At 40.8% G+C, this 12,006-nt stretch overlaps 1 protein-coding gene across 1 annotated transcript in view; it reads right to left on the bottom strand.

The window, feature by feature from the left end:
* Positions 1-5,257: 5,257 nt before the first annotated feature.
* Positions 5,258-12,006, bottom strand: part of LOC123020522 (transmembrane protein 68-like) — a 16,187-nt gene continuing 9,438 nt past the window's right edge. Inside the window, exons 2-6 of the mRNA XM_044424350.1 lie at positions 11,698-11,862; positions 8,871-9,058; positions 7,424-7,484; positions 6,687-6,826; positions 5,258-5,362 (exon numbers count right to left, since the gene is read on the bottom strand). Coding sequence (XP_044280285.1) covers positions 5,258-5,362; positions 6,687-6,826; positions 7,424-7,484; positions 8,871-9,058; positions 11,698-11,862 — 659 coding nt within the window. The remainder of the gene's footprint in view (positions 5,363-6,686; positions 6,827-7,423; positions 7,485-8,870; positions 9,059-11,697; positions 11,863-12,006) is intronic.

Below are 12,006 nucleotides of genomic sequence, written 5' to 3'. Positions count from 1 at the left end.
AGGATGCAATCCTATGGCTCCAAACATTATCTGTGGGAGGCATATAATAAGTCAGAGTCCGACCTTGGAAATGCCTTCTGAAGTCAGAGGTAGGATTCTGACGTAGGAGGACAACCCACTGCCATTGCTGCTGGCATAAATATATCTATGGCAAGGCTCTGGAGATAGAAGACTATCCGTGGAGACAGTTTGGAGTGGAGGGGGGGGTGTTCTGGGAGCAAATTGGGGAGGCACCATTGTCCTCTAAGGGATCCTGATGGTGCCTCAGCCTCTTCTTCATTCACAAGAGAGAGAAAAATTAGAGAGATGTCCTAAATGTTTTGGAGGACAAGGGAGCATGGAGGCAATTCTAGCCTCTGTGTCCCAGCTTCCTTTCTTTGGATGCCTATAATCTTTAGCAGTCAGAATATACCCACAAGGGATGGTGCCATCCGAATCTGTATATCATCTCATGTGGTACATATACTCATCTCATGCATGGATACATAAGCAAACCAGTTTTCTCCTCTTCCTCTTCTTCTTCTTTTCTTTTTTAAGGCAAGTATGTGGTAAGGACAAAATAGACAATGTGCTTGGCCTTTAAAAGAACTGCATGTGATACAACTTAGAAATAGCTATCCCAATTTGAGTAAAAACTAACAGCAAGAATACACTGTGCACAATCTACCTAAAAGCGCCCACAGACATCTGTTGCTTGTTACACATATATACATACTAGTTTGTATGTGCATGTGTACATTAAGATAGTATGAAACACAATTGTCTTGTTCCATTTTAAAACTCACCTTATGAGGAAGCCAGAGCAAGCAAAGCAAAAACTCTTGAAGACATAAACAAAGTCATAATTCAAATATTATTGCTGATTTCTAACAATAAACATGGATAAACATCAATGATAATGTGAAAGGATACTATAAATGAAAGAAGGGACATTCGAGAAGATTTCTGATCAGCAAGAAATCCTGTCATAGGGCTTTTCCCATACCTTATATTTTTAAAATGTTTATACCTTAAAATGTAACATGTAGAATGTAATGCACACATGACATAAAAATGCATTTGAAAATGTGTGTTGTTTAAAGATGTGAAACTGGCTTCAGCTTTAAGTCATCAGTGGACCTGGCTTCTTCAAGCTGTGCAACCACCTGCTCCATTTCCGTTTCCCATTCACTGACTTCCAAGTTGGATTCCCTTTCTGGGAAGACATGAAAAAAAAGGCTTCTCTTTACACTTAGTCTTCTGTGTCCAATTTTGTGCTAGCAAACTGACAAAGCTCACTCAATTTCATCTCATGTGTCATTCTCCACAAGCTGGCTACCATCCTTGTGACCCTACAGTGAACTGTTTGTAACCCTTCTATGTCTCTCTTATAATGTGGAGCCCCAAACTGGATGCAGGGGTCCAGTTGTGGGTTCACTAGAGTCTTACAGGGCAGTACTAACAGCTGTCTTAATAAGTGACTGTTAACATGCCATAGTAAGTTATTGATTTACATGCAATACAGGATGACATAGACAGATCTTGATAATTTAGAACAGATAGTGGCTTCATCTATTATTGCACTGTGGACACACTTGACGTTAATCAACTTTTCACACTGATGCAGTTCTAAGAAAAAAATCTCCATGTGCAGTGTTTGCTATATTTGTTTCCTCAGTAACACACAGAGAGAATTCATTATGTCAGAACATAGTTGCAAATTTGTTGCTGTTGATCTATTCATTTGTTGCCATTGTTATGTCTCATCAAATCATCTCTGATTTATGGAACCCTTTGAATGACTGCCTTCCAGAATGTCTCATCCTTCACAGCCCTGTTCAGCTCTTGTAAATTCAATGCTGTAATTCTTGCATTCTACTTATATTCGAAAGTGAAATGAAACGTCTTAAAATTGCTACCATTCTTTTTCACTTCCTCCTGCTTTTCACTTCCTATAGTACTTGATTATAAAAAGCTAGGCTGAAGCATTACTGAGTTCCTCTAGGCATGAGAAGAATTATACTAATTGTAGAAGTCAAAGTGAAAGTAAAATTTAAAAAACCTGGATATAATTCCAAGTTCTATCTTTAGAAATAATAAGTCCAAATCTCAAGTTCTGAAATATTCTACAAAAGTAAATGGTTATAATCATGTGCAAGTTTTAAAGGCTGAGAAGGATTTATTTAGTCAAACTCTTTAACACAGTGATCCAGTGACTTAAGGGTGCTTTTGCTACATATGATTTGATATATTCATTTTGGCTGGAGATAGAAGCCTCAGTTAGTGATGTACAGTGAAGTTTCAATCATTAACAAGTGTTCAATCATTAATCAGTGTTCAAGTTTATCAAGATCACCCTGGATCTACAGTCGGTCTTCTAGGGTGTTTGCTATTCCACCCAGTTTTGTATCATCTGCAAATTTGATTATCTTTCCTTGTACTTCCTCATCCAAATCATTAATAAAGATGTTGAAGAGCATTAAACCACCCATTCACCAAACAGAAATACCCTCCAACAATATGACCTTTTACTGAAGATTTGATCTAAGACCTCCTAAAACATAGCATGAACTTATCATGACAAGTTCTCTTGATTGACATGTTTCTCCTTCTTTGAACTCACAGTAATATTTGGTCATATCTTCCTCAAGTCTTCTATGTGTGACTTGATTTCTTATCCAATAGTCAATAGAGTAATAATAGTCTAATTGTGATATTTTTCCTCCTGATTGGTATCTGAGCATGCTCAGTTTTTCTTTTCTTCACATCAGCATTGCTGCCAGTTCGCTGTGACCTTTGTTGCTGTTATGTGCTTCCAAGTCACCTCTGACTAATGGTGATCCAGTGATAAAAGCCCTCCTTCTCTAGTAATTTCATGATCACAGCTTTCTTGAAATTGACCTTTCCATTGACTTTTATGGAGTCAATCCATAAAGGGCCAGTGGTCTGGAATATAAATATGGAGTCTTCTTAAATATGCCAATATTATTTTAGGGGGTCTTCTTGTAGATGTTCCCAATATTATCATTTAGAACATTCATCCATTTCAAATGAAATTATAACTTTCAGTATAAAGTGACATCTTCAGTCTTTGTTGGTTCATAATTAGTCCATCGTCTGCAAATACTCTGAGATCTTTTTCTTTTTCAGTACTGTTGAGCCACATATTCACCGTCTTGGATCGATGCATTTGGTTTCTTTTTCCTATGTGGAGGACTTGGCACTTGTCCTTACTGAATTTCATTTTGTTGCTTTCAGTCCAGTGTTCAAGTTTATCAAGATCACCCTGGATCTACAGTCGGTCTTCTGGGGTGTTTGCTATTCCACCCAGTTTTGTATCATCTGCAAATTTGATTATCTTTCCTTGTACTTCCTCATCCAAATCATTAATAAAGATGTTGAAGAGTATTCATTTCATTCCTAATTATAAAGCAGCAAAAAGAACAAAAACAATAGGTTCTGTTTATGGATTTCAGCATGGTGTTGCTGTTCTTGTGTTTAAATAACATGGGTGTGATTTTGCATGCTCCCTCTGAGTCCATGATGATTTGGTGGAAATGAATTTCTACATATATTGGCACATTCACACTTACACAAATTGGCAAAATCACACAACCCCCTTCCATTAAAACAAATCAAAGCCCTCTTGATAATTTGGAGATAAATGGAATAGCAATGTTGCCTGTTTTCCAAGTGCATGATATCTGTCATGTTAAAATATATGCAATCATAGGGATTATGAGCTAAATAAAACAGAGGAACATGGGGAGAACCACTAGCCACATCTTTAATCAGGATATTTCACTCAAGTAACTTTGAGATCAAAACTCATGTTAACTGATACTATAGAATAAGTAAACAGTATTGCTATTCCCCTTCCCCTGATTCATGAAACAATGAATGAGGAGCAATTCCATCCCTTGTGGTTTTCTGTATATAAATGCTATAAAATACATGTTTCTTAATATTCTTTATATACAGTAGTACCTTGGCTCACAAACTTAATCTGTTCCACAACTATGGTCGCTACCCGAATTGGTCTCGAGCCAAGTCAAATTCCCCCATAAGGTTCAATGTAAATAAGGTGAATCCATTCTGTAAATATTTTTTTAATCACAAAAATTTGAAACACAGTAACAAAGAACAACAAAGTAACAAAGTACAGTACATTAGACCTAGGTTGAAGGGGGAGATCACGCTGTGGGGGGAGTGGGAAGACAGGTGTGCTCGTGGGTGTGCTTGTGCAGGGCATTTTTTGCAATTGCGGCCATCTCCCCCCCCCCCCCCCCGAGCACAATCATGCAGGGAAGATGGGCACGATCACAATCATCACCCAATGTGGAGTTCGTGACTTGAGTCAAATTTTTTCTGAAATTTCTGTTCCCAACCCAATTTGGTCATGAACTGAGGTGTTTTTGAGCCAAGGTACCACTGTATATATATTCTTTGTAATATTATTATTAGTGTACCTCAGTTTCTACTGCCCACTGATTTGCATTCATGCTCACAACATCCTTTGATTTCCTCTGCAATGAGAATGGAACAGGATACTCTGGAGCCAAAGCAATGCCTTCTGTTGCTTAGTGCATTTGAACGAACCTGTTTGGCACTCATGATACTAAAGTTCATGTGCTTCAGTTTCTCCTTTTGTGGTCGGAGTTGTTGGCAGACGGGGATCCAAAAGACTGCAATGTCCCGGCTAATCCCTGCCCACTACTCCACCGATTCCATTGGACAAAATAGACCAACTCATGAGAATCTATTTTCAGCAAAGAACTACATGTACCCACCACCACCAACTTAATTTATATGCCACTTGAGTGACATAGCATCATTAACTTTTTGCTGGATGTATAAACAAAGTTCCTTTCAGAAAACAGGAAGATCACCACAAATGTATCTATGCGAAGGGTACAATGCTACAGCTGCCGGGCACTGTCTAGACGACGCTGGGAAACTCTGTGGAGTGCTCTGTGGTCAGAGCCAGGACTCTGAATTTGGGGCCCCTTCCCTCCAGCCTTGCCCAGACTCAGCCATCTGAAAACACCAAGGCCATCCTCCCCGGTGTGCTCCTCCTGCCCACGACTGCATGTCAGTCACAGGAGCAGCTAACATGATGAATCCTAAGCAAGTAAGTGGCCAGTAGTAGAAGATGCAGCACTGTAAAGCTGTTATTTAAACCAGTGAGCCATAAAGCAGCATTACAATAATGCAGAAGAAATCAGAACAAGCATTACAACAAGGCAAGAGGCACGATTATCTAGAACAGTCAGCACAATCACTCCTCCTTCGTGTGGCACTGAAATCGTTCCAGGAGAGCTCGTCCTATGCTTCCTGGTCGCTTTTGGTGTTTGTCTCTTAAAGCCTCCAGGGCTATCCTTGCCTGTCGAGAGAGAGAGAAAAGGCCAATAAAATACATTCTATAAACTGAAGAGCAGGCTCCTGCCTATTGCATCCTCATGTGCCTAAACATCTCAAGGCTGATTTTAAAGAAGCAAAAGAAACCTTATTTCATCCTTGTGTTGTTGTGCTCATTTTGAATAATATGGGGCGCAATCCCATCCGCTCCCATGATGTGCTCTCTGGTGTATACAGCCCTCCATGCACCTCGTAACTGGGGAGGATTGACAACACGGAATTCTTCTGCCATTAACCCTCACAGGCTATGATCAGCATCCCAGGCCCACCTTTGACGGAGAGTGAGGGTGGCAGTAAGTGAAAGCTTTTGTGTTGAGAGTCCCTCAGTTGTGAACTGATCTCCTCAGAGAGATTTCTTGGCACGAATGTAAAAATCATTTTCTGTTTGCTGAACACAACTGCCGTGAACTTCCAGCAAAAGCCCCACTCATAGAAGAGAAATTACCCAGGAATATTATGTTGTGCCCCCATAAAAAAGGCTGCCTCATCAGGAAAGGGAGAGAACACACTACCACTTCCATTTGCCACTGAAAGACTTGGGAAGGAAGGCAGGGTTCATTCCCATTGACACCCACTTTCCACTGTGTTCCAGTTGACTCCAACTTCCCACTTTGTTTTTGCATGAGGCAGAAGTGTGGTTATAAGCTCAGCTAAGAAGGCAAGCTACCTTTCATTGTGTGGTGCTGCACCAAGCCTGTTGATGCAATAGATGAAAGGATCAAACTGTGGACACCTGTTAAATTGCTTATTAAATTGCTCACAAAGTTGAATACGATTGGTGACATAACAGGGGAAGTATCCTGTCTCTGCTCTGATTTTTCTTCCCAGCTTCACTGCTAGTTGTATTTGTGGTGGATCACAAGGTCAGAGTAACCATGACATGGAGAAAAGCGTGAACCTTGTTACAAGAGAACCATCCCAGCATAAATTACTCAATATACTCAAAGGGACTCACAAAGGCAAGCCCAGCAGCAGTAATCACTTACGCTGATGTTAATTTCAGCACATTTTTGCAACCTGATTCCTGAAAGCATATGCTGTTCTAGCCAAAAATGCCAGTCAGCACCACCCTCATCCTCACCGTCATGCCTGAACATCAGTGGTGTGGAATGGCACTGGCATTCATCTCTACAATTAAAATTTGGGAAAGGTCATTATTACTATCCTAGTAAAAATCAGGTGGGGAAAATGAGGACTTCCACAGACATATCAACAGGCCTGAGATTGTACACTCAGGAAGGAAGGAAGGAAGAAAAATGGATAGGAAGGATAGGGGAAAAAAAGCATACCTTTTTGGCCAGCTCTTCAGCAGTTATATTTGGATCATATGGAATGGGCTCACCAAGGTACGTCCTCCATTTGACTGGAAACCCACCATAGACAGAAGCAAATGGTAATCGAAATTTTTCGTACATCATTTTCTGTAGTCCTGTTTAACAGCAAAGTAAGGTAACATACATGAGACAGTTTTGGAAGTTCATGATTAGATAGCTAAGACTCTGAGGTGGATTATTTCAGCAGAATGAGGTCCTATCTTAACAGATATCATAAGGAAGGCATTCATTCATTGGAACTGTGCTTGAGCACAGAAAGTCTGCTAAATGAAAGCATGATGTGACTTCACCATGTTCCATGCTTTCTCATGCCCACCCCAGATCATTCTCCAGATCAGGCTTTGAGACAATTCAGGGAGTTGAAGGAGGAGACACCATTTTCCCTCCTCTGTTTGCATAGATAGGATTGATTCCATAACTCAACAGGTTGTTTTTACAAATTAATATAACTGTTTGCTTGAAAAGAGTCAAAATTGTACATGAACCATATTGTCACTGACAAAACTTTCCTCCAGTAGGAGAAAAAATGACCCCCCCCCCAAAGATGCCATCTTGAAAACAAAGGCAAAATCCTTTGTGGTACACCACATAGCAAGTTAATGTATTCATGTTATACTGGCATAGATCAACTTCAGAAATGAAGACTAACCCCCTTTTTTAAATTATGGCAACAAACAAAATATCCATCTTACCTGATTGTCCAATTACCTTGTATCCCTCACGATGGTTCTCTGTAAACATGGGGATTATGGGCTAAGTGAAACAGAAAGAATAGTGAGAATATGGGCAAACTACCAGCCTCATCCTTAACTGGCATGGAAGGTTCTCCTCCACAAACTGACTTACAAAACACAAAGGGTTTTGCAACATATTTCTAGATATCTGAAAAGTGGTCATGGGCTGGAAAGGCCTGATCTGCTGGGGAAACAGCAACTACTGAATGCTAGACAGCTAACATAACAAGAAGCCTTCAAAGGTTTGTCAGGCAAGACAGAAGCTGTAGGCAGAAAACAAATCCAGAAAACAACTTTGCAACAGTTCTCAAAAACAAAGGGAATGTATTAGGCGAATATGTGAAATAAATTAAATCAAAAATCATTATATTATATGAGGGTTTGAATGTGGGTATTATTTTTTGCAGCATTGATACACTGGTGCACATCTTCAATGATTCTGGAGCAGTGAATGAAAAATGATGATGATGATATGATTAAAACCATTTAACCAAAATGCATACTAATATAAAAGTCACTCATCAACCAAAGAAAGCTTCCCAAAATAAAAATGTTTTCAAGAGACACTGGACAAAACACAATGTTGGTGCCTGCCTGTCCCCCTTAAACTACATTTAAGAATGGACTCCATTCAGGCCATAGGTCCATGTGGAACCTGCAGGAGCTTGCCTTCTGATGAGCTCAGTGCCTAGGCAGGTTGATCGGGGGAAACATGACCACTTAGGTACCCTGGAAGGCACCAGGATCCTGGGCTACCCGCAAAAGCACAGCTGGGTGGTTACCGCAGGGCACAGTGGAGGCAGCAAAGTAAGCCTCCTTGTTGCCTGCACTGCCAGACAGTAAGCAAGATCGTGTTCTCTATGGTACGATCCGTCATCTTCACTTTGTGTTTTACAATGTTTGCATTCAAGCTCACATCCATTTACTGAAAATACCATCCTGGTTTCCTTCAGAACCATATCTGAGACTACCTCTTTCAGGTAGGTCAGGGAAACTGTTCAGCTAGCATAACTAAGCTAGCGTATTAGTTACATTCCCTATGATCCACCAGCAGGTGCAGCCCCTCAAGGTGTGCTCCATGATGAAGTGGTTCCATGCTGACAGAGTTGGAAGCTTGGCAAACCTTACAACTATCTCCATCCTTGAGTCCTCCAGCCTATCTTGGTGCTGCACTGAATATCCTGTGGCCAGAACTGCAACCAATCATGCAGGAGTTCAATCTTCTTCCTGACTAACCTGGTGTTAAGCTGCAGCACCACAGGACCGAAGGGCTCCGTGGATGACATTAGAGGGTGTCAGACAGGGAACAGTGTATAAACATCTGTAACCCATTCTTTTCTGATGTCCTATGGATGATATTCTTCAACTATTGCTACATATATTTACACTTTCTCCTATTACTCACCACTTTTGTATCTATGGCAAGCTGAGCAAAACCTATTCGTTTAGCCCATACGATAGGATAGTCACTATTGCTATAGAGCCCTTCTCGTGTTCCTCCAGGTGCAACACCCAACAGGTAAGTTTTGAGAGCAGAATAACAATCTTCCTTTGTACAGTTCATGAACAATTTCTCAAGAAGTCTTCGAAAGCCTTCAAGAAAGCAGTAAAATAATCCAATCAGAAAATGAGACCATAGAGCAATGATTGGCAAAAGGTTTTTTTCCTATAATAGCCCAACTTTCCTATAATAGTTTCCTATAATAATTTCTTATCAAGACTCATATTGCTATCTGGATCAAATACTCCTATTAATTTTTACCTATTCATTTAATGCATTTTATATCCTTTATCATTCAGATTTAAAAAGTGTTTTCATAGAATCACACTTTAGCCACAATAAAACAGTTTAAAAATAAAATTAAAAATATACCTTAAAAACATTGAAACAAAATCAGTAAATGGAGCAGTGCCTTAATCAGTTACAAGTTAGGGAAAACCTGAGTGAACAAATGCATTTTGCCATTTAAGTCTCTTCTTCCTGAGTCACAGACAGGAGAGTATTCTAGAGGTCCAGGTCATCATGAAGTGGGCCACCATGAAGGGTCAGAGCTACTTGGCACCAGGCATGTTCCTGCTTGAGTCACCCACCCCAGGAAGCTCAGTGAGTGAATGACCCCTGCTCCTATTAATTGCCCTTCCTTGTAAAATCCCACCCCTCCCACCAATGGTGTCCTGCTGCATCTTGTTCAACATTTGCTAATCAAACAGGGATATGCAGCTTCAAGACAATCCAAAGCTGCCTGATCCTGGAGCAGAGAGTGATGCTGCTGCACTGACAACAGGCATGAGGACTCCTCTCCTGTGGTGCCTACCAGCCTCATTACGCATGGGAACAACTCACAAGGAAGCATAATGGAGTTGGGTGCAAGAGCAAAATGGAGATGGAACCCCTTCCAGGCATGTATTGTGAAGAAAGGATCATAGAATGAAAGGTACCCTTCCCAAGGACTGATAAATGGGGTATAAGGGGCATTTTTACTAACCCACTAAGACCAGTAGTGCCATTCAGCACTCCCTGCTAGAAATAAGAAGGACAGTTATTCTTGGCACACATTCTAAGATCAGGCAGACAGAGACTCGTCAGATAACAAGGGGCCCTAGGAACTGGAATTCTCAGTCACTGAAATGAGAGTAATGGAACAATTTATCTCAAGGACACTTCCCCCAGGTATTAGACAAAAGTAAATCCTGAATAATCAGGATTTATAGCAGTAGGGAGAGGAAGTGGAATTAAAATTCCTGCAACCAGCTGAGCCTGGTACAATTCTTGAGCCCAAGATGCAACATTGGCTGACCAATTAGCAGGGTGAAGGACAGAGAAGAGGCTTGCCCATCTCCAAAAAAGAGATCCCAGAGGGAGGGGCCTCAGGGCTACTCAGAAGAAGAATGCTCAGAAATAGTTTCTAGACTGGGTTCAGCAAACTGGTACATGTTCAGGGACTTGCTCTTTGCTGGTTATGCTTACTGGAAGTCCACTGAAGAAATTGTTTCTGCCAAAGAATGGTCTATATTTTAGAAGCGGGAAGGCAGGTGGGAGCCTGACTTGTGATATCACCCCTGCTTCCCTGCCTGCAGTAGAAGACATGCCTCATTCCTCCTGGTCTTCTCTCAGCCCAACCTACCTCACAGGGTTGTTGTGGGGATAAGAGGAGGAGAATGATGTAAGCTGCCTTGAGCCCTTTGTAGGGAAAAGGCAGGATATAAATCGATAAATAAATAAATAGCCATCTTTCACAAGTCTTTAATTGCAGCGTAGGGCTGAACCAACGGGTTGCCTTTGAAGTCAGTTCCAAGATTTCTCTTCAGAATACAGCTGCTGGGCAGTTGACTAGAACTGTTCAGAGGGAACATCTCACCAGTACTGAAAGAACATCACCTGACTTATAGCCTTTTTAAGCACACTTCAGAGTTTGAGTGCTCATCTTTAAATCTCTTTCATGTCTTAGCACACAGGTGCCTGAAACAATGTCCGTTCTTGGGTCAACCTGCCCATGTACTGTAGTCTTTGTTCCCAGTTTCTGACATCTCTCCCTATTATTAAGTTAATGTGGTTGGTAACCAGAGAGCCCCTTCTCAGTGACAGTGCTCAGTGTAAAATCTCTTTCCCAGAAAGGCCCCCAGCACAAACATTTGCATGTTTTTAAATTATCACAGGTTCCTTAATGCATTAATTAACATATATGTTGTTTGTTTTGATGCATTTTATCTTGTTTGTATAAACCACCCTAGAAGCTGTGCTGAAAGCTATATGGTCTTTTCAAAAATAAACTAATAATAGAAACACATAATTATAAACACATAATAAAACATATCACAAATTCCCTATAAGGTAAAGGACTGAAGTGTTCCAAGCCATTAAATTGCTGGTTATGGTGGTAGTTCTGTCAAAGTGATGCTACCCACAAGACCTGTGTGCAGAAAAGACCCTCTGGAGGGTAGGCCACCCATCTGAGCAGAATGAATTCCATCAGATGATGACAGAGGAAATGACCCAGAATTGCTGGTGCTACTGTAAATGGACTCACTGGTAATAATGTCAGCATAGAGTGGGTTAACTCAGATGCAGGTACCCAGTCAGCCCTCACAAATCAGCCTGGCCTTACTGAAGAGGTTTCTGTGGGCATAAAATGGATGATAAGGAGAGCCGTGGATGCCCCCATGAGCTCCTTGCAGAAAAGGTGGCATATAAATTAGTATACTGAATGCAAAAGGAAAGAAATGTGTATCACCTGGGATTTTAAAGACAAATCGATCAACCACTGAACAACAAATCTTCCTCTGCGTGACATACAACCTTGCAATGAAGAAAAGGTAGTCCAAAGGAATTGCCCCATGGTAATAAATAACAAGACCAGGTCCTTCTGGTAGGTTTTCAATGCCATGCAGTTCATAACCTATATTGAAAACACATCAGATTATTGCCATTAATATAGCTAATTAATGGCATCATAAGGCATTTTGTTCTAGCAATAGACTATATGGGACTGAATTCTACCCAGTGCACCTAGGCTGGGCAGACAAGCGTTAGTTTCCAAGGG

Source organism: Varanus komodoensis, unplaced genomic scaffold (genome assembly GCF_004798865.1).
Source record: "Varanus komodoensis strain SLA01 unplaced genomic scaffold, ASM479886v1 scaffold14_1, whole genome shotgun sequence".
NCBI classification, from domain to species: Eukaryota; Metazoa; Chordata; class Lepidosauria; order Squamata; family Varanidae; genus Varanus; species Varanus komodoensis.
This window is presented reverse-complemented; position numbering and strand designations above follow the sequence as displayed.